The sequence below is a fragment of the Astatotilapia calliptera genome, chromosome 15 (genome assembly GCF_900246225.1).
Source record: "Astatotilapia calliptera chromosome 15, fAstCal1.2, whole genome shotgun sequence".
Lineage (NCBI taxonomy): Eukaryota > Metazoa > Chordata > Actinopteri > Cichliformes > Cichlidae > Astatotilapia > Astatotilapia calliptera.
The window spans coordinates 14133548-14154898 of record NC_039316.1 but is presented as its reverse complement, the minus strand read 5'-3'; the positions used below and the strand labels follow the sequence as shown (position 1 = coordinate 14154898).

Below are 21351 nucleotides of genomic sequence, written 5' to 3'. Positions count from 1 at the left end.
GAGGTTGGGTGTGTTTTGGATAAAGTTTAAAGTTTGTGTGAACTTGTGTCAGTTCAGACTTGTTCTTTCCTTTGCATTTTTTAAACAAATTGCATTCAACTGTGTTATTAAGGTTACAAATCATTGTTGGAGTGTAGCTGCTTATATATGATTCCTGAAAGCATTGATTTTGTTGCTGCTGCTGTTGAACAGGGTGGATGCAAAGCTGAAGAAAGTCATGGGGCAATATTGGATTACTTCATTCTTGCTTTTCTTGAATATATATATTTTGTTTAGTTAGATAAAAGCAGAAGTTTATCCAGAATAGACCAGAAAAACGCGTAAAGTGAGAAAATTGCTGTCAGAACAACATGTAATGAAAATCTCTTTTGTGTTTGTGAACCCGTGCATGCTTTCCAACCTAATTCTGTGCTGTTATTCTCTGCTTTGCTTCTATTGGATCCAGCTCACATGGGGCGCGCTGAGAAGGGTGAGTTACGAGTCGCCAGCCGAGCTTCATCTTTCATGGTTTTAATGTTGTCGTAACTCCCCCATAGCTCCACCTTAACGCAGGGTTCCCTTTTCATTGTGTAGACATTAGTTGTAGTGATGTTGCTTTGTTTTGTCATCCATTGTCATCCCATCTTTTAGCTACATTATTAATCATCCCATTTACTAATCATGGGCTAAGTGCTTGTCAATTATTTTAGCGTATTTAATCAAACTCACCTTGACATGGCAGTAGAGCTTTCTTTGGGTTTTTATTTTCCTGACCTTGATAAGCCAGCATTAAAGTACTGTAGTAGTATTTGGACCTTCCTCAGTATGAACATGTTTGAAGAACTCTGAACCATTTGATTCAATGTCAGATAGTTTCAATGTTTCATAAACCTTCAGCTCATGTCTAGTGTTATTTTGCTTGTTAAAAAATTTCTACAGTGACAATCCTGAATCGATTAAATATTTGAAGCACTCTTGTACTGGTATGCTGTCACCCGTCTTTGTGACTCTGCCAACCTGGTTGTCAGTTAATCTATGTGCCATTTGTCTCTGTGTCTCTCTTCCTGTGCTTGTCTGTCTGTGTAGCTAGACAGCTGTCGGGAGGTTTGAAGTTTCCAGGTGCTATTTGTTTAGTTGAGCCTGCTTTTTAATAAAAGAGCTCTGAGTAACTTTGTTCCTTCAGTAGCTAAACACACCCTTCTCTTCTCTTCTCTTCTCTTCTCTTCTCTTCTCTTCTCTTCTCTTCTCTTCTCTTCTCTTCTCTTCTCTTCTCTTCTCTTCTCTTCTTAATAAGGGAGTTGTCCTTTGGTTGTGAAGGTTACAAGTTTGTAAGATATGCTACACACTCTTCACACTGCAGATAGATAGATAGATCATTTTGTAGAGTGCCACTTTAATCAATCCCTGAAAACTAACGTAGGAATGCTATGTTCCAATGCAGACGTTATTCAGTATAAAAATAATAGAGACCAATCGGATGCCCAGTGGGGTAGAAATACTGTCAAATCATATTAAGGAGTACAAGTTTTTTTAAATGGTTTTGGCAGATTCTACATCTACTCTGGCAGAATTTTGTAGATTTCACTGAACTTAGGCCCCAAGTGAAGAATATTTGTTATAACGGATTAGTAAACTGCTGGTTTATTGGAGGTGAGGTAATGGTTGTGTTGTCATAATAGTGTTAGCATTTAACATTTACGATATACTGTTTAATACTTGAATGTTGCTGAAATGGGAGCTTTACTGACCTCTCCTCTCAGGTGTCAGATGCTTTGCCAAGTTTTGATGTGCTGCTGTTCAGGTGTGCCTGTATGTTGCTGTGTGAGGTGAAGATAACATTGTTGGTATCGATACTTTTGCAAACAAGTGTCTAATCAATCGTAATTTTAGTATCAGACCCTTTTCAGGTTCCTCACTCGATTGTGCAAACATTATATAAATACAATTTTTGGCACAAATAACAGAGAGTCTTGATTGTGAGACATGATGCTTTGTATTTGTTTTCACTTTTCAGGAATGTATTTATCCTCTAGCAACAAAACTGATTACATTAGAAATTAAATGCTCTTTTCTAATGTAATCTTTATTGTTGCTCACTTTAAACTTCCTGGCAACATGAAGGCAAAGTCTGTAGGCCTTAGGCTCAGATCATAGTTGTGCTCTGTTATTATATTGTATTATATATTATATTATATTGTTAATGGTAGTAATAATTCAAAGTCAGAGTCCTTTGTAATGAAATGCATATAGTAACATATTCAAGCTTGTCATGGTTTGGTTTTTTGCTTTTCAGGGTCACTCCTGTATGAAGCACCTTTTCCCATTTCCCAAGAAGACTCATTTAAATTTTGGAGGTGGTTTTTGGCAAGGCAAGGGTCTTTAAAGAAAGGATTGTTCATTAACTAACTCTTAATTATAAGTATATAGGTGGCACTGAAGTACAGTTATAAGGTTACAAACTGATTATGGCATGTTTCACTTTGGGGTGGAAACTTTACAGCAAATCTCCACTGTTCCTCTTGTCACAGTGACCAGTTCCCGCCTTTCATGTTCAGTAAATGTTTAATGATCCAGTCAACCCACTGAGTCTGGGATTTCCCGATGACTCTCGGTTAAAGTGTAACCCATGGTCTTAATCTGGCACATTTTAAGTTCTCAACCTCTCTTACTTCTTAGTGTTAGTTTATACAACAGTTAGTTATCTTCCCTAAAAAATGTAAAGTAGTTTTGTTATCTTTTATGCTTTATAAGAAAAACTTAAGCTATGTAAACAAAGTATATTTAATGAGACAGACTTTGCTTAAGGCCGCAGTTAACCTGTACTTTGAGTAGATGTGACAGCCCAACTTTGTGTGTGTTATGCATGATTATGCCAACCTTCAGGTGGATGGGATAGCCAAAGGGCTCCTGTGTGTATGTGCCTGTGTAGCTCTGGGGCCTGGCAGAAGTGGTTTCTATTATTCCAGTTATGAAGACATCTGTCATGAATGCACACACAGGAACACACAAATGCACACAAAAGTAGTCATAAGCCGTCAATGTGCAATATTCCATGAAAGGCTTATTGCTTATCTGTGTGTATTATCTCTAGGTAAAATCCTACGGGATACTCTGCTACAATCATTTTAACAATATGTCCTAAAATTATAGAGACATGTTTTCACTGTCCTCAAATTCATTTCCAATAATTCTCCTCCCTTCTGTAAGCTGATTTCAAATCAGAAGTTGGAGAAGGCTTTTGAGATATTTAAACCTTCCCTTACATGTTTGTGTGTGAATCAATGGCTTACAGATAGACGACCAGTCCATTAAGATTATCATCTCCATCCCTGACCATGTATCTTCACATCCCCACACTGCCGCTCCTCTGTGTGAACAGAGATTTCAATCTTCCGGGAGATATTCCCGAGCTATCTTTTCCCTCCAAATAGTGGTACACAATATTTTTTTCCCCTGTCAAATCTGTCTGTCTGCCACTCTAATCTGACGTTTAGTCTGTCTGTCTGCCTGCCAGCCTGTGTGTGTCTCTCCTTACTGCAGATGACTGTAGACACATGGTCAGCGTGACAGTGACTGCGTATACACATCATACAGTCAATCATGCTAACAGACAGACTGTGTGTGGGAGTCTGAAGAGAGACATTTAAATGTTGAACATCTGTCTGTCTGTCAGTTTTCTAGCTGGGTCGTGTTAGCCTTGTTTTTCAAAATATCGCCTGTGATAAAGTGATATGCTAATATTTACTCTTTACATATTTTACATACACCCGTTATCATTACTCTTTAAAGGAAATTATTCTAAAACTACTGTATAAAACTTCATTTGTATAAGGAAAATCAAACTCTGCAATTAAGTGGGCGATAAGTAGGTGTCTCCCAACCCTTTAATGTCTGCAGTCATAATGCTTTCGCTATCTTGTTTAGAAAGATATTCTGCAGAAATCTGAGCCCAAGGGCAGACAAATTAAGTTAAATAGAAATGATGAAACATTTAATTACCGGTAAGCAATGAATAAATATCAAATGAAATGACAGAAAAATTGATTACGTTGTGGTTGTTTAAGCTTTTTAACAAGCTAAAATGACCAATTTTTACCATCTTAAAAGTGAGGGTTTGCTGATTTCTTTGCTTTGTAAATTGAATGTCTTTGGATTTTGCGAATGTTAGTTGCACTGCAAAGATGTTGCCTAGTGATGGACATGTTTTTCCTAGCTTCTGACATGTAATACAGTAAATCTGTGGCTTTCATACCTTTTCACAACCCTGCTCTTCCATCAGACATGTCACATTTTGAAAGGACTTTTCATGAAGAGAGTGTATAAATATAGCAAGCGAAACCAATGTACTCATGGGTGCAGACTGGGTATCACTTGATGGATATCAGAATCAAAAAACCAATCAATACATTCCCATCTCTAAAGATTTGAATTTCGGAACCTTTGTATTGTAATATACTTTTATAGTTGCCAGATTGCTCGTTTCTGCCACTTGTTGCTGTGGCAGTGAGCATTGTCAGCACTGACTCTAGTAAAGTGTAACCACACTTTCGAATGTTTAATTCTCTCCACCATTGACACTAATAGCAGTGCATCTGTGTATCTTCTGCACTGTTCTTCAGCATATCAAAGAGAAAGCTGACCCTGCCTAATGCAGCTTCTATTGCGAAGAGCAGAACTGAAATGTTGGAGCTTTTCTGTACTTTGGTCTTTCACAATTTAGCACCGGGTTCTGTTACAGTACCCATAAAATCAACCATAATGAAGGCACACTAAACTGTGCTCTTCACAAAAATCTTCTATGAGCAATTACAATTTAAATGCATACTTTTCAGGGATTAGAATCTGTAAACATAGCACTGTATTAGTGTCGTATATCAAAATTAAGCTATGCAGCAACTCCAACAGCTATAACTGAGAGGAGCCAGGGCTGCCTGCTGAGTTTCAACCTCCTAAAGGCCAACCTTTTGAGATTTATATGTATGCATTCATGAAACTAAACAATAGTTTTTTCACGGTTTCCATATATTGCAGGCTTAAAACATCCATTGAGACCGTTACTCCCCCAGGCATTTGTTAGTGTTTGAGCACAAGTGAGCAGCGCCGATTCATCTGTGGCAACCTCTGATCATGAGTTCTGCTGATTCGATTACAGAACTTTACCTCTCAGAACAAATAATGTGGCCTTTCGCTGGAAGAGATAAAAAAGAAAAGGTAGTGCAGTGAAATTCCCAACGGACAGCTTCAGAGCAACACAAAATGAAGAGCTCCAAAATAGGACATGCAAGGTTTTCATTGGGAAGATGCCCTGAAATTCTTATTTAAGCTGATGTTCCCTCACATACACATATACGCACTCCGCTGCGATGCGGATACTATGCAGACTCCACCGTGTCTGGTGAAGTCAGAACAAACTCAGTCAGTTTAGTCAAACAAGCTCTCTCGCCTGTTCTCACGGAGCATTTCCAAGTAAGCCTCTATCCGTAAACTCTATCCTAAAGCTTCATTTACCTCCCTACCCCCTTTGGAATTTATGGCCCACTAACCTAAACAGAGTAACACAACGTTTATCAAACCCTACCCCCTCTCTGCCCCCCCTCCCCCGCCCCCCCGACACACATACACACACACTTTCTTTCCCTACCCCTGACTTCTAATCTAATGCCCCCTTCTTTACCCCCCTCTCTCCCATCTCTCCTCCTCCCTACTTTTCCAGTTCCCATGTTTCCCCCATAACAAGAGAAAGGGTGGGATTTCCAAATCCAGACCAAATGGTGTTGTATTACATGGGATAAAGTGTGTGGATTCTATTTAAGATGGAAATTTCAGTTGTTATGTAGTTATCCTTACTTAAACACTTGAACAATACTGGACTGATTGGAAAATAAAGGTAAAATGATATTTTTGGAGTCAGTTTAAAGCGAATTAAGTGATTTTCGCATCAAAAATGCTGTTTCAACATTTCACTTCACTTGTCAACCTTGTCTTAAAAACTCCACACATTGTTAAAATCACTTACACCTGTCAAGAAATAGTTAAAAAAGGCCCGTGTTTTGCATATTCATCTTTATATTGATTTTCCCGAACATTAAAGGCACAAGCATGTTTCATTTCTCACCATATAAAGCAGCAAAAACAAAGAAAAAATCCCCAGTCTAGGCTAAATGGGAGCTCATTTGTCTGATAGACAGCTAAGTTAAGATCATTTGTGCAATGAAAAAAGAATGAAATGGCAAATGCATTTTCTCTCCTCTCTCCTGTTCTACATAACATATACAGACTTGTAAATGTTTTCTTTTCAGCTTTTAGCTAAAAACCCCAAACAGCAACTTTGCACACTTTGTCAGTTTATATTGCCGATGTATAAGATGTATCTATGGTTTTATCTGATGGCTCAAAAGTTGAAGTACAGATTCTTCTTTACAGTGTTATGCTGCCACGAAACATTCTCAAGGTCTCTCTCTCGCTCTCCTTCTTTTTCTGTGTCTCACTATCTCTCTCACCCACTTTCTGGAATGCTTTTGTTAGTGTTTTCTCTCCTCTCTGTTTTCAGTTCAGCCAGATTTACTCTGACTCAAGCTCACACACACACACACACACACACACACACACACACACACACACACACACACACACACACACACACACACACACACACTCTAAATATAAGTCCTTGTAGAAGAAACTGTCCGTTTGTATTAAGTGGCTAGGTTAACTGTCACTATGTCTGTGTTGGGCCAAAGGTAAATAAAGTGTGTGTGTGTGTGTGTGTGTATAAAACTTGTGAGTGTGTGTGTGTGTGTGTGTGTGTGTGTGTGTGTGTGTGTGTGTGTGTGTGTGTGTGTGTGTGTGTGTGTGTGTGTGTGTGTGTGTGAGTTAAGCGAGCTGTCTTGTTGGAGTAACGGTTAGCAGATACAGAGCTACCTCCCCATGACATAAACTGTCTCTTACACTCAACCTCAGGGACGCAGACACACACACACATGCGCACATGCACACAATTGTATGTTAACACACAGCATTGCTTTGTCTTGTAGGGTTAGTTCCTCACTACAAAGTGAAGCTAAGTGCAGGTTTGATACAGAACTACAGCTGTCTGTGCACGATCATTTGTGTATGCTGATGTTTTGCGGTTTACATGGATTTGTTGAATAAAAAAACTCATGACTTTCTTTACGTTGTGTGCTCGGGATTCATCAGTTGGATACAGTACTTGACACCCTCGTTTATTTTTAACATGTTTTCCCTGAGATTCCATGTAGTCTTTGTGGATTTGTTTTCTTCCTGTTCAACTTCATTCAAGTTCATGCAAGGGACAAAGTCAACCAAATTAATCATTTTTGTGGAGCTGATTGAGTTTGTGCATATTTGATTGTTGGCCAAAAAAACACTCGTGTTGCTACTTTTTTTGCATACTTCTCTACAAAGTGTGACATACAAACTCTTGCTCAAAATGCAGTGATTATACATTTGCAGTCATTTTTAAGCAGTTTCATTGGCTAGGAGGCTGATCTGAAACAAACAGACATTCTTTATGGAGAATCTGTGTAACTGACTGAAATCTAATCAGCTGAAGCAGAAGAGGGTCAGTCCTTCTTTGTGGTTGTCAGAGAAAAAAAAACATTTTAAAAGAGTATTTTGGGGAGAGTTCTTTCAAACTGGATTTTTTCAGGTTTAGGATGTGACTGTGCAGGAACTGTGGCAGGTTTGCCTTTGAACAAAGAGCTTAACCTCACTGATTGTGGCACTGCTGCAGGGGTCAAGAGTAAAAAGCATACTTAAAGTGGGACAACTCCTCCGTGTGCTGCTGTGTGAATGTAGTCTTACTACAGAACTACATGTCTGCTAAATGCAGCTGTTCCCTGGACAAATAAAGGTTAAAGTCAAGAAATGAGCTCACTCTGCCTCTGTGCCTCTTCTTCTAATGTTTGCTCTCTATCACACACCGTCACACAGTTACATGCACACACACACACACGCTCCAAAGCCTCACATACCTCTGGACGCAGCGAGAGAGCGAGTCAGCCACATGTGGTTTCGGTTAGCCGCACTTTCCCCTCACGCTGGCCCCAAACTAACCGCTTCTACTTTACCATGGTCAAGTACATGTGTATATCTCCCATTTAGTCTATACGGCTGTATGAATGCTTGTAAATCTGCCTGTCTGTACATGTCTCTATGTTCAGTGTGTGTATGTGTATATGTCCTAGCCTGAGGCAGAGTCGAGTAAAGCAGTGAATCAAGGTTAGTGGTCCAGAGAGAGCAAGAGAAACTAAAAGAGGGGAGAGCGACTTTAATCGTAGCAGCAGAAATGTGAGAGGGAATGAAACAGAAGGAGCATGACTGCAGGTCATAGTAAATACACTTCTGGCTGCGTATGTAAACTTAACATGATTATTTAATCCTAAACAGTGTCGTTGAGCTGTTGACGTTAAAGCTTATCGATGTGTGGACTTAATAAAGCGGGTCATGGCACGGATTTCACTTTATGTAGGCTTATAACGAAATAATCTGCTCTTAAAGGATCTGTCTTTTATTGCTAATATCAGACTGGAACCTGCTTTACAGTATTTGTCCAGTGGGACGTTGTTTTCACACATAACAGATCCAATTTAATTCTCTTGTTCTCCACCACAAAGAAATGCTTAAATGTCAGACCAATTTTCATTACAAAAGTTGCTATTTTATGAATTTATGAATACTTGAGATTTTCTTGAGGGTTTCTAGGTTATACGTGCATTTGTAATATCAGTGGACGATTTTACGTTCTTTGCATGAATATGTTCATGACTTAACTCACGGATATAGATAGGCTGAATATTTAGTATATTAAATTGCCATCTTATGTGATACTGTACAGTTGTTGGAGAGCTGTAGTTGTATCAGCAGCTCTTATATAATCAGTAAAGTCTACATGTCTTTTTGTTCTTTGTTGTGTTCTTGCACTTCAAAGATGCCGGATTCCATTTAAGCTCAACTGAAGTTCAAATAGACAAAGCACAGTCATCTTTTGCTTTTTAAAAAAGTTACTGACTGTAAGTTACTAAATTGTTGCAGATTGTAAGAGATTTTTTTTTTTAGATCTTTTGATGCCTTCTGTTTTTAGTGTTTGAACACAAAAGCACACGTGAAGTGCAGTATGAATCGCAATACGATTGCTTGATTTAACACAAAGATATAGAACGTTTATTGAATTCGATTTAGTATGGACTGCATATCTGCAATAGTTTAATTAAAATGTTACATTATATATCTTAAACCCATAAACCTTAGTGAGTCAGGCATAGACTCATGTTGTGCGGCAACACGCACACACACAACTTGTAATTTGAGTTTAAATCCCAGAGGCATATTTTAGGTAATTATGTTATACTCATTTAAAAAATGTGTATAAAATCAAATATTTCTAATTTGATCCATCGAGATTTTAATGCTTCATAATCATGGCTATACGCTCATATCTATATATGAAGAGGTTAAGCATATCTTTCACAAAATATTTGGCCTGTTTTTCATATTTGTGGGATGATTTTACACCAGAGATGGGTATTCAGCATGTAAAGTGTACCGCACAGTACTCATCTTCTCCATGCATTCCCGAGATTATGACTCACATTAATCATATTGCCCGTTTTTCTCAGAGTAAAATCTGAAAAACAGTCTGATGTTGCCTGCAACCAACGCACCACAGAACAGTGCAGAAACTCCACCTACATGTGAGAACAAATTAGAAGCTCTTTCTAAATGACACTGTGAACAAAGAGTGGGCTCAACAGTAGGCTATGTTTTGTCTTTCGTTAACTGTGGCTGTTATGACAAGTGCTCTCCTCCGAGAACTGTAAATCATTTTTCTTGGCTGCTGTGATACCAGATTGTATTAATTCAGTGAAACGATGCAGCTTAACATATCTTGAAAATATAATACCATTTTCCTTTATTTTAGAAAGCTCTCATTATTTGGAGCCCTGAAAATCTGCTGGCTTGTATTGTTAGACATCGTCCACGAGTGTAAGAGATAAAATGAAAGAATGAAATGAATTCATTAAAAGATCTAACCGTGAACTGTGGTACTTCATTTTGAGTTTTCATGCACTGAATTGGATCGCCTTAAAATCACGAGACCTGTAAATACAAATTGAATACCATGATGAGGTCCCTCCTGAATGTCACCACTATAAACCATGGCTGCATTGCTGCCGGTCTGTTTTTTCCATGGCTGTTAACGTTTGCAAAGTTCCAATTTGTTACCATTTTACAGTTTGCTGGGAAATAACAGATGCTTAAGGACCGGTATACCTTGCAGATATACAGAGATCTGTTTTTCAATTTGGCAAAAAGAGAAAAGAAAAGAGCAGATTGGTGTGACAGATTATAATGATGATAAAAGCTGTTTAGATACACGTTACAGGCCCACGACCTGTGACACAGACTTGGGTTATAATCCTTCATGAAATGGAAAAGAAAGAAATGGGAGTACATGATACAGAAGAGAGTGGCCGGAGAAAAGTGTGTGGGAGAAGGAGCAAAAGCTGTTTGAAGTATGATAAGCAACTACACACGAGCGGAGTAGACCAGAGCAGACTGACACAACAAACACTTGCAGCTGCACTCTTTCATACCTCCTCCGTATCTGCTGATAACAGGAGAGAGAGACCAGCGAAGAGAGAGAAAGTTATGCTGGTTTGATAAGATGCAATTCTGTATGTAGGATTTTCTTTGTCCGGGCTTGTTCTGCAATGCAACTTCTGTCTGCGACCTGTTTGGGTTCAATACTCACTGCATCTTTGGAAAAGGGAACAGAATGCACTGACCTGCTTTCTCATTTACTGCAGGAGTTAGGCTTCTCTTTGACCAGCACAAAGTGGACAACTACAAGTTGTTAACCCATTTTCTCACAGATGGAGGCAGAGCTTTGAGAGTTGGCCTTTGTTCCTCTTTCATGTGTGTCTTTGTCTATCTGTGTGTATTTACTTTTCTAACTGGTTGGATTACTGTGCAATACTGTGATTGGTAGGTTTCTGCTCTGAAATCAGCCTGTTTATCTTTCAGGAGGCCTGGTTTTGGCTGTAGCTGTTTCGATTTAACCAGGCCGATAGAGAGGAAGGCAGACTAGATAAAGTAGTCTAAGACTGTGTTTAAACGTGGATTTAGATGTCTGGATTTAGGATTTAGTGGAACAAGTGGGAAGTGCTAAATGTAAATGACGCACATAGAGATGCACGATAATGTATCCTAAAAAGAAAATATGTCTTTAAAGCAGGACATGGTGGCCTTGTCCTGTTTTGTTCTGCACCCTTTTACAAATGTCAACAGCTGAAACAGCCTGTAAATGGAACATTCAGTATTACTTGCAATGCATTTATAAATAAATCTAGAGCTTGACTGATGACCAACTTCTGGTTAGTCAGCTTGAAGCACAAATATACACAGGTAAAAACAGCCTCTGTCACACCTGCATACCTGGGATCCGTTAGTCCAATTCACAGATTAAAATCAAGTGCAAAAATGATGTTTTATAACTGCTACAGAGAGATCTGGGGAACTGCACATTGTGTGTGTTTAAAGTCCTCTAAGTAAAGACTAGATTATTTGCATCTATTTAAGCAACTGGACATCCATTACTTGTAAAAATATCTATGTAAAAAATTCTGTTCCAAGGTTTGTTGGTCGATATTTGTGATGCATGATTTACAGGTTATATTATTAATGTTTTGATCAAGCGTCAGATTAGATTTTTTAGCAGTGACCCATTATCTGTTTTAATCTTCTCTCTAAATGGGTCATATTTTCTCAAAGTCAACAAGTAATTTGTCATTTATGTAAACAAGTAACAATTAACTTTATGTAAGCACTTGTCTGAGTGGAGAAACCCATTTTAATTTAATAAAGTTCACCTGGTAAGCAAATACAGTGTGACTCAGACAGTGCAACACCTACCAAATGTCAGTTTTTCTATTAAAAGTCATCTTACTGAAGCAAGTGTACATACAGCTACAGTGCATTTGTAGAATTGCCCAGCATTCGAGTTTATACCAATAAAAATAATTGTTTTGACTCATATATTGTGCAGTTGTTCAAAGATTTAATACATTATTCAATTATACCTGAAACGGCTAGAAATTAAGGAGAAAACATACAGTGTAACTTCAACCTGAATTTAAATTGACATCTTTTCCTTTTAAGCCAGAAAAAAAAGGCCTCTCCCTTAAGTGCTTTTATATTTTTGGTCTGTCCTGTCACGTTTCCAGCAGTATCAAAAACAACTTGCAGAGACACCGACAGCCTTTAGATGTGTAATCAGTCAATATGAAAAAGAAATTAATATATCCTCCTACTCATTTTTGTTGCATCTCATGACTTTCTCCTCGTCCTGTCTGCCATCTTTTTCCCTCTATGTTCTGTTGCTCATTACGCTGATCAGTCAACTTTCACTGACACACACTAGTCACACCTCATTACTGACTGTACACACACACACACACACACACACAGTTTTCAGTCAGTGAACTTGCATCACTGCTTAATGTGGTGAGGATGAATTCAGCACTCACTGCTATTACTGTGTGTAAGGGGTGAACAATTGCCTGAAACATGATTTCAATGTTGTTTAGCTAATGGGACTGTAAAGTATTAGTCACTTTTAAGAGAGTAAAGAGAGATCAAGGACAAAAAGTACTCTGCCCATCATTTTAAAATGAGTGTTTTCATTTCATGCAACTCCTGGTTAATTACATTTCACTGGATTTATCTGAAGATGTTAAAAACTATTTTTAAAAAAATCCTAAAAATTTAATTAAATTAAAAAAATCTTGACCAACTACAATGTTGAAATACTTCTTAGACTTCAGTCACCCAGGCCTAGAGATCCTGGCAGTCAATCACTAAGGAAACACATGCACTTCCTTAGTGGTTGCTAGCAGCCATCATGTGAAATTGTTTGCAATGGGGTATACAGTTCTGAACCAAAAACCTCCATTGCCTCCATAGATGCTAATTGGTCACTGATGTTGCCCAGAGTTTGCACTGGAATATGTCAACTTGTATGAAAACACTCACACAATCCTTGCCAAGTGATAGTGATACTTGAAAAAGTGCAAAGCAAATCAAAAATGGTTGCCTACAAAGTAAATAGTTGCTACAACCAACATGATTTATCCTCCATGCTCATTTCTTCAATGCAAATTATGGGTGACTGTGCCACTCTTCTGCTGATCAAAGCAGCTTCAAGGAGGTTTTTGGTGCAGCACCCTCTATGTGACTGATATAACTTGATGACAGCCAGCAACCTTTGTGACTGTGGCTGTACATATTAAAGCATCAAAGTAAGAATACTGCGTGCTTTGACACACACAGGGATTTTGTTCTGTTTTTTTTTTCATTCATTCGCCCTTAATATTGTAAATAAACTTTTAAGTACAAGTTTTAGTGTTTCAACAACTTGATTCTGGATTTGAATTCATATTTCCTTCACTGCTAGTATTTGCTACAATGCATTCTGATGAATTTTCATGCATCTGTAGGGACCTCATTGGAAAATAGGAGGCTATAATAAAAAAAAATGCATAAAACCATTGAATTTCATGCATGAGTAAGTCTCTGTTGGAATTTTTGTTTGTGTTTTTTCTGTGACTAATGACTGGTGAGTCTTGGTGAGTAACACACTGTGTACGTTGATGCCTGCTGGCAGATATAGTAGCTCTGGCTATAAAGCGTGTGTGCGCTCGTGTGTGTTTATGACAGGTAGTTAATTACACTCATGTTTTTGTCCATTGGTATATGTTTCCACACACACACACACACGCGCACACACACACACACAAACATGCACACGGACCACAGGCCTGACAGGCAGGTCTTAATTAGTTGCCAAGGCCGCCGATGATGCGTTCTGACAGTCACTGTGCTGATGACAGAATCTCCTGCCTCGGAGCAGAGAGGCATGCTGGGATTGACACAGGGTCCACTCAGTCATCACGCAGTGTGTTTGTGTTTTAAGTGTGTGTGCAAAAGTTCAGATTGAAGAAAATGAGGCAGTTTGTCAGTTAGTTCCTTGTTAGTCAGTCAGTGAATTTGTCAGGGAGAAAAGGATTAACTGAGATGCGAATAACACGCTTACACATACTGGTGCTTGCGCGCACACACACACACACACACACACACACACACACACACACGCTTTTTGTGTGATAAACAAAGTGAAAGTAGGAAATTGCCTGGTGATTTCCAATCTGTAGGTGTGAAGATGGAATGACTTCAATCATCACTTTATTCATCTCTCGTCGTCCCCTCGATCTGTAACCCTCTCGTCCTCATCCTTCTCTTTTTCGTTCATCTGTCCTGGGAGGCAGCAGGAGAGCAAACAGAGTGAATCTTGTGAAATGTGTCGACAGCATGCCACAACAGATCTGCCGAGAAACGGTCAGCTGTACAAGAAAGTGATTTATGGTGATTTACACAGGCCCAAAATCACTCTATAAACTTGGAATTTAAAGCCAATAAGAAGAAGTGACAAAGTGAACAAATTTTCCAGCCCTGCTTTAGTGCTACAATTACTGCAATTCATTATGCATTCAGTGATTTCAATTGGCCTAAATGACAGGCGAGAGACAAACAGAAGGGGAGAGACAATTGGTGCACTCTGACCACCCTCATCTGCTTATGTGTTTGTGTGCATGTTTGTCTGTGTGTGTGTCAGAGGGTATTTGGTTTGCTGGTAGTGAACTCAGAGATGAATCTTAATGGCCATCATTTAACCTTACACCCTAACACAAAGAAAGAGAGGAGTAAACACACACACAAAGAGCTGGTTCACTGGATGAGGAATGGAGTGGAGACTGAAGCGCTCAGGATATTAAGTGAAGTGTATTTGTGTGTGTGTGAAAGAGAAAGAGAGTGAGGGAGAGTCTGTGTTTGTGAGTTTTTGTGGCTGTGTGGAGAGGCAAAGGTTGATCGGGGTCAATAGACGTAATTTGTCTCTGAGAGGTTTGTGGGATCAACTCTTACAGTTTTTTACAGACGCTAGGACACATTTCTCAATACTTAGGTCACTTTTGCAAAACTCTTCACACAATCCTCCTAACTGACCGTCAGCTTGGCAAAGCAGTTCATTTCACATTCAAAATGCACTACAACCACTAAAACACTTTATTCAGGTCTCAAATAAACTCATTCTTCCAGAACACTAGCAAAGGTTGACAGCCGACACACACAGTTTGTCACCCACAAAACAAAGACCTAAAAAACACTAACAACATGTAGCATTACACAGTGTTTTCTTGTGTAAAACAAGGACACATCTCTGTTTATAATTTCAATATATGTTACTGGAATGAATCAGACATCATGCAGAATTCGTTAATATTTGTTTATGTATTTTTATTATTTTTGCACTAAGTAATCCCAAAATACAAGAATTTGTATACACACCATCCACTGATACACATACAATAGTAATGCTATTCTTCTCGGTCTTCTCTATTTGGCCACAGGTTCTCATCCACATCACATCTTATGTCATCTAGGGCAATACACCTAGGAAAGAATCTTCTGGCATGCCAGAATTGAAGGAGTTGAAAAATTGAAGGGGTAACACCTGTGTAGATGTTCATCTACAATGAGGATCAGCTGTGGCTGGTTAAACTGCATTTTTAGATTTAAAATATGTATCAATAAAATATTGCTGTTGGATTTTGCTGTCTTTTTAAGTTTTGCATTGTGTTATTGTTTTGGCCATAAGTTTAACAGTTTTGAAAACAGTATGTAAGCACATGCAAAATGTCCTGTACGTACAAAGATTTTTGGCAGTTGTTGTGTCTGAGTGAGAAGATAATTCATGAAATTTGAGAGATGTAGTCATTGAATGCATTTTGTGCCAAAACAATGATAACTGGTCCTCAGTTTAGCCCACATAGACTTCTGTTGTGCTCACTGTGTGAGGAGTTTTGCAAACGTGACCTAAGTATTGAGACATGTGTCCTAGCGTCTGTAAAAAACTGTAACAAAAATGGTTCTGTGTAGACCCGACCAGCAGCAGAACTAACTCTACGTGGTACCAGTTTTAAGGTTTCAGCTTTACTTTCTTTAATCAGCAACAATTGGGACCAAATGAGGACAATTAATGTTTAAACTTAGAGGTGGACCAACACCAATTCTTTTTTTCCCTTCAAAATGAAACCAGATTACAAAAAACACCAAACACACATCTTCACTGTTGTGTGAGTTAAAACTTAAATGTTGCATTTCTGGCATCATCCCAGCCATCGACGTTAGAGCAGGTGTGTCGCATCTGCAGCCAGAGACAGAGCAGCTGCTTTGATGCACAGGTTGATAACAACAAATTGTCTAAGTGAACTTTTGAAGTAAATGTGTCACAAGCACAGTTTGGACAAAGACCAACAAATCACAGTAATGTAGCTATATTTGACGGAAAGTCTTACTTTAGTTTCCTCTGCCAAAACACATTCTGCTCATATGTGACTTTAAAAGTGAGAATTATGTATTATTTCCATGCATGCAGGAGAGTGACCGAACTGTGGTTACATGATGCTAGTGGGTGGAATCTGTCATCTGTGTGTGTGTCCATCTGGTATGACCCCCTGTTCAACTCCTCCAGCACTAATGCGCATATGGACCATAGACACACACAGACACACACACATCGGCACGTACACACCCTTAAGAAGGAACAGCTGAAAGAAACTGCCCACCCTTCTGCCCATCCTCCCTCCTTCTTGGTTCCTCCCCTCCTTCCCGCAGAGCCTCAGGACTCATCCAGGTGTCCACTTTTCTTCTCTGGCTCCTTTTTCTTGTCTCTTTTCTGTTTTAATTTCTCCATCCATATTTGAAAGTCACTGGACTGCTTACAGATTCACATTCAGTGTGATTTTTATAGTGAGGTTAAATGAACAAAATTACCATAAAATGTTACCAACACGTAATTTTATAAATTTTTTTGGTGAAGAAGAATAAGAAGGGACTGCCAATCCATTTTCTTTTAGTCAAGTAAGAAGTAAATTGCACAGAAATTGTTTATGTAGTTTAGGTCAAATGAATTGCTTTTAAACGGTAGTTTTAAAAGCAGTTGTGGAAATTTCCATACATGGGCTTTACTCATTATGTTTAGGCATGTTTGATTTCTTTTCTTTTCTTTCTGGTTACGGGATGGTCATTGAATGAATCATTGATGTACATTTATGTGTACAAAAGGCTAAGATCTATTTGTGTCATGTTATTTAATGGGCTGTTTGCTTCAAAGATGAAGACTCATTGAAGAAATGTCAGGGTTCAAGTTAAGAAATGAAGTTCTAAAAAAAAGAGAATAAATTAATAAGAAGAAAACCACAAATCTCAGTAAAAAAAAAAGTAACCAAAGGGGAAATAAAAGCAAATGGAAGAAAGAAACGGAAACAAAGGAAAGGATGAATAAGCAAAAGGAACGGCATAAAGAGAGAAATGAATGTGTACTGAAGGAAAGTCAGAAAGGCTTCAGTTTTGTGCAGGAGTGCAGTTTCAGCTTCTATAAACCCAGGAGCTCTGAATACCGCTTATTAAGCAGGGACTGTGTCTGTGTGTGTATGTGTGCGTGTCAGGGTGATATATTGAAACACACCTCTGTGGAACAGCTGCAATGATGAGACAGAGAGTTGGGAGTAAGAGGTGTCGTCTACCTTACACGCACACACACACACACACACACACACACACACACACACACACACACACACTGTCATGCATGCAGACGCACAGAGCTGAGCCAACTTCTTTATTGTATTACTGAGGCCAGCTTGTATCAAAGAGCAAGCGAGAGAAAGAAAGAATGGAGAGAGCGGGAGAGATGAATTTGTTGTGACTGCTCTGGTGGACTCAGCTTTTTAACACGGCACTTCTTTTTTTTTTATCCCCCCCCCCCCCCCCCCACACACACACACCCTCCCCGTTTCTCTCCACTACTTTTTACTCTCGTCTCTTCTCTCTTTCCTCCTCCTCATCTGTGTGCATACTTATTATATTACACAGATAACGAGAGTGATACAGGGAGTGACAGAAATTGAGAAAGACAGAGTAAAAAGTAATGAGAAGGCTCTAAAAAGAGAGGCAGAGGGAGCTAAAATTGGGAAAAGAAACACATAGAGGGAAAGAAAGGGAGAGAAATGGAAAGGGACTGACAGATAGAAAGAAAGAGAGATTGAATAGATGAATCTGATTTATCTATAATGAAATCAGCCCCAGACTGCATGGAGGAATGTGCTCAATTCAGCCTTTCTGCTGTTACAGACAGATTTGCCCATTTAATATTCTAAAGATCAGTGTGAGCAGATACACGCCAACTATTGGTGCGCTTTGGAAGGGCTAACCATGACTACTTTTAGTTTAAAGTTGATACTTGTTACCATTACAGCTCTGCTTACAATCGAAAAAGTATAATGACATCAGATTTGTATTACTGCAAGGTCTTTGCCTTACAATATAAAGTGCCTTGAGGCAACTGTTGTTGTGATTTGGAGCTATGTAAATATATTGAACTGAATCGAACTGAATTGAATCCGATGAGAAATAGACAGAATTAGTAAATCTTTTGTTTGTTTTTTACACAAATAGTCAGATATTTTCATTTTTTTTCTTTTCATGTGTGGGTTTGCTGCTTTCTGCATACAGAAACATCAATCTAAATACGTCCTCTTCAACTCCAGGGACTTATGATTGCATGTATAAAATAATATCTACTTGTTATTTATTTTATCTTATATGCCGTTATTGTTCATTGACAAACAGTACCACAGTGTTAGCATCATGAATTAGGTCAAAAAGGATATTCCCATCATTGGCCTAAAAATAAGTTAAAATGAACTAATACTAAATTACGTTAAAAAAAGAAAACATTTCTTTTTGTTCTTATCCCCCACAAAACAACAATCTAAACCCAAAGGGATAAGATGCTAATAATCCTCTACTTTCACCTCCCTCGCCTTAGAAAATACCAAAAAACCCTCTATTCATAATCATGTGTGTTTGTGCAGTTGCATCCTTTGGGTTTGGACTGAAAGGAGATGGGTGCATTCAATTGTCTGTATTTTTTCATACATCCATAACTATGGCAAAAGGCTTTTCCTGTTTGCAGTCTGCGTATGTGTGTGGGCATGCTCTCTCGCTCTCTTTCTACCTTTCATGTTCGTCCAGGCATGAAGCAATCCACTCCACACACACGCACGCTGCCTCAGGCCAACACACACACATATACACACATAGACACACATGCACGCACTCCGCATAGCCACATTGCCTGTGGCTACACATTTGGTCCAAGGAAGCTGTTTTTCACTCTTCAAGTTGTTTGTTTGAGTGAATTTTACACAACACCCTTGGCTTAACATCAAACACACACACACATGCATTCACAAAGACATGTGGAGGCACACATGCACACATTTTAGGGCCTGATTGTACGGATCTTTGCTCCTATGGGCATGGCATAATAATACCCAAGTCCTCACGCACACAATCACATAGTTTCTGGTTGCCTCTTTTTCTATTGAAGCAGCAGAGATGGTAAGAGGAAACATCCAAAACAGCCAGATCAGTCGGCTCACCTGCCAAAAACAGTATCCCATCCAATTATCCTGTAAATGTGTGTTTTTGTGTGTGTTTAAAAGCACATTCTGTATGTTTTACTGGTGGATGTGGATCCACCGTAAATCAAAGGACGGCACTGCAGGCGTCTGCTAGTTGATGCTTTTTGCAGTAATGTTGTGCAGTGATTTGGGAAAATTACAGTCCATCTCTGGGATTTTATGGTGTAAATGATCAGTAAAGGGTACACACTGTGCATCAACAAGGAATTTGTTTATTCTGAAACAAACATTTTGTGATTGCCTAATTCCAGTTTGGAGATATTGGGCTTGTAATGCTGGAAAAGTGGGATACCAGTTTGATCCTCACTTTCATCACATCTACATTTCTTCTGTCTGCATCGCTATCCTCATCGTCCTCCTTTTCGGCAGGACAGGAGGCAGAGAGGAGTGGACAGTAAAAGGAGATGACCCCTTGCTCTCTCTTCTGTTCTCTTGCTGTCTCTCTCTCTCCTCTCCTCTTGCTCTCTCAGCATTACAAAGCCCCTTGTCCACTTTGATTACTTACATTAACATGAGCAAGAAAAAGACTGCACTGTGTGTTTGCGTCACAAAAAAGGAGTTTGACCGAGTTTGTGTGTGTGTGCATGTGTGTTCAGCTGAGACGCAAGTTAACAACCAAACAGAGCAATGATTGTTGGGTCCTTGTATAACAACCAATGGTTTCCTTGTGCGACAAACCAGAGAGGAACCAGCATTTTCTGCCTGGCTGCCATGAGCGATGGCCCTGACATGGAGGGAGGAGGTGAAGGAAAGTGATAGTGTGTGTGTGTGTGTGTTTGTGTGTATGTGATCAAGAGGAGGCGGGAAGAATGGAAAGATATAGATGGATATATAAGGAGAAATGTGGCCAGTCTGCACTTGTTTTCCATTATCAAGTTTCCAAACTGTTCACAGAACAAACACAAACAGCATTAATTACTTGGCACACATTGTGGTGTACGTGCCACAAAGGGAGCGAGTCTGTGAATGTGTGTGCATGTATATTAAACAAAAGGAAGAAAGCTTATATGTGTGATGGAGAGGAAACAGAAAAAGGACAGTATTGTGGGAAAGTTTAAAAGATGTAGGGCAACACTTGCACATGGATGATCATAAGCAATTACAGACTCTTGTGCCAATTGGAACGCAAATCTTTCTCCATAATTGGTGCTTCCTTAACAATATCAGTGTTTTTCACACATAGACTTCATTGTTATTAATGGCTGCCAAAATATATTTGGCCAAACATTTTAGCATTTTTTTCATTCATCCGCAATTTTCTTCTTGAAAAGTAGACTTTTATTTTGAAAGTTCAGTAGGCACATACCTACTAGTTCTGGCCCACTGTATCCATCTCTGGTCTCTATGGTTTCCCAGTGTGTCTGTAATTGCATGCTGGTCAGATTGCTGTGGCAGAGATCCTCAATGTCATTCAGCTGCTTCACTAGTGAGTCTCTCATCTTGTGGTCTGAGAGGATCCAACTCCACTGCTTGGACTACAGCAGGTGATCTGCTCTCATGGAAATAATTTACTGTGGTGCACGGTAATATCCTGAAAATTAAAAAAAAATGCTCTTCAGTCCCAAAAGGGTTCTCTTGAAGATCAATTTTTTTAAACAAACACATTTATCCGTTCAGTCTGAAAAAGGGGATGAAATGAAAACAATGTAGCTTCACTTTTAACCTTTTAAACTAATAGAAATATTACACAATTGCTATATAATGTCTTATTTATTGTAACAAAATACCTCTGAATTTTGCTATAAGT

At 38.9% G+C, this 21351-nt stretch overlaps 1 protein-coding gene across 23 annotated transcripts in view; it reads left to right on the top strand.

Annotated features, from left to right (window-relative positions):
* Positions 1-21351, top strand: part of ptprk (protein tyrosine phosphatase receptor type K) — a 105987-nt gene that overhangs the window by 6271 nt on the left and 78365 nt on the right. For 22 of the 23 annotated variants that reach the window (XM_026193819.1, XM_026193818.1, XM_026193815.1 and 19 more), the window contains exon 2: positions 446-469. The exons of the other annotated variant lie outside the window; for it this stretch is intronic. In XM_026193819.1, coding sequence (XP_026049604.1) covers positions 446-469 — 24 coding nt within the window. The remainder of the gene's footprint in view (positions 1-445; positions 470-21351) is intronic. 23 annotated transcript variants of the gene reach the window in all.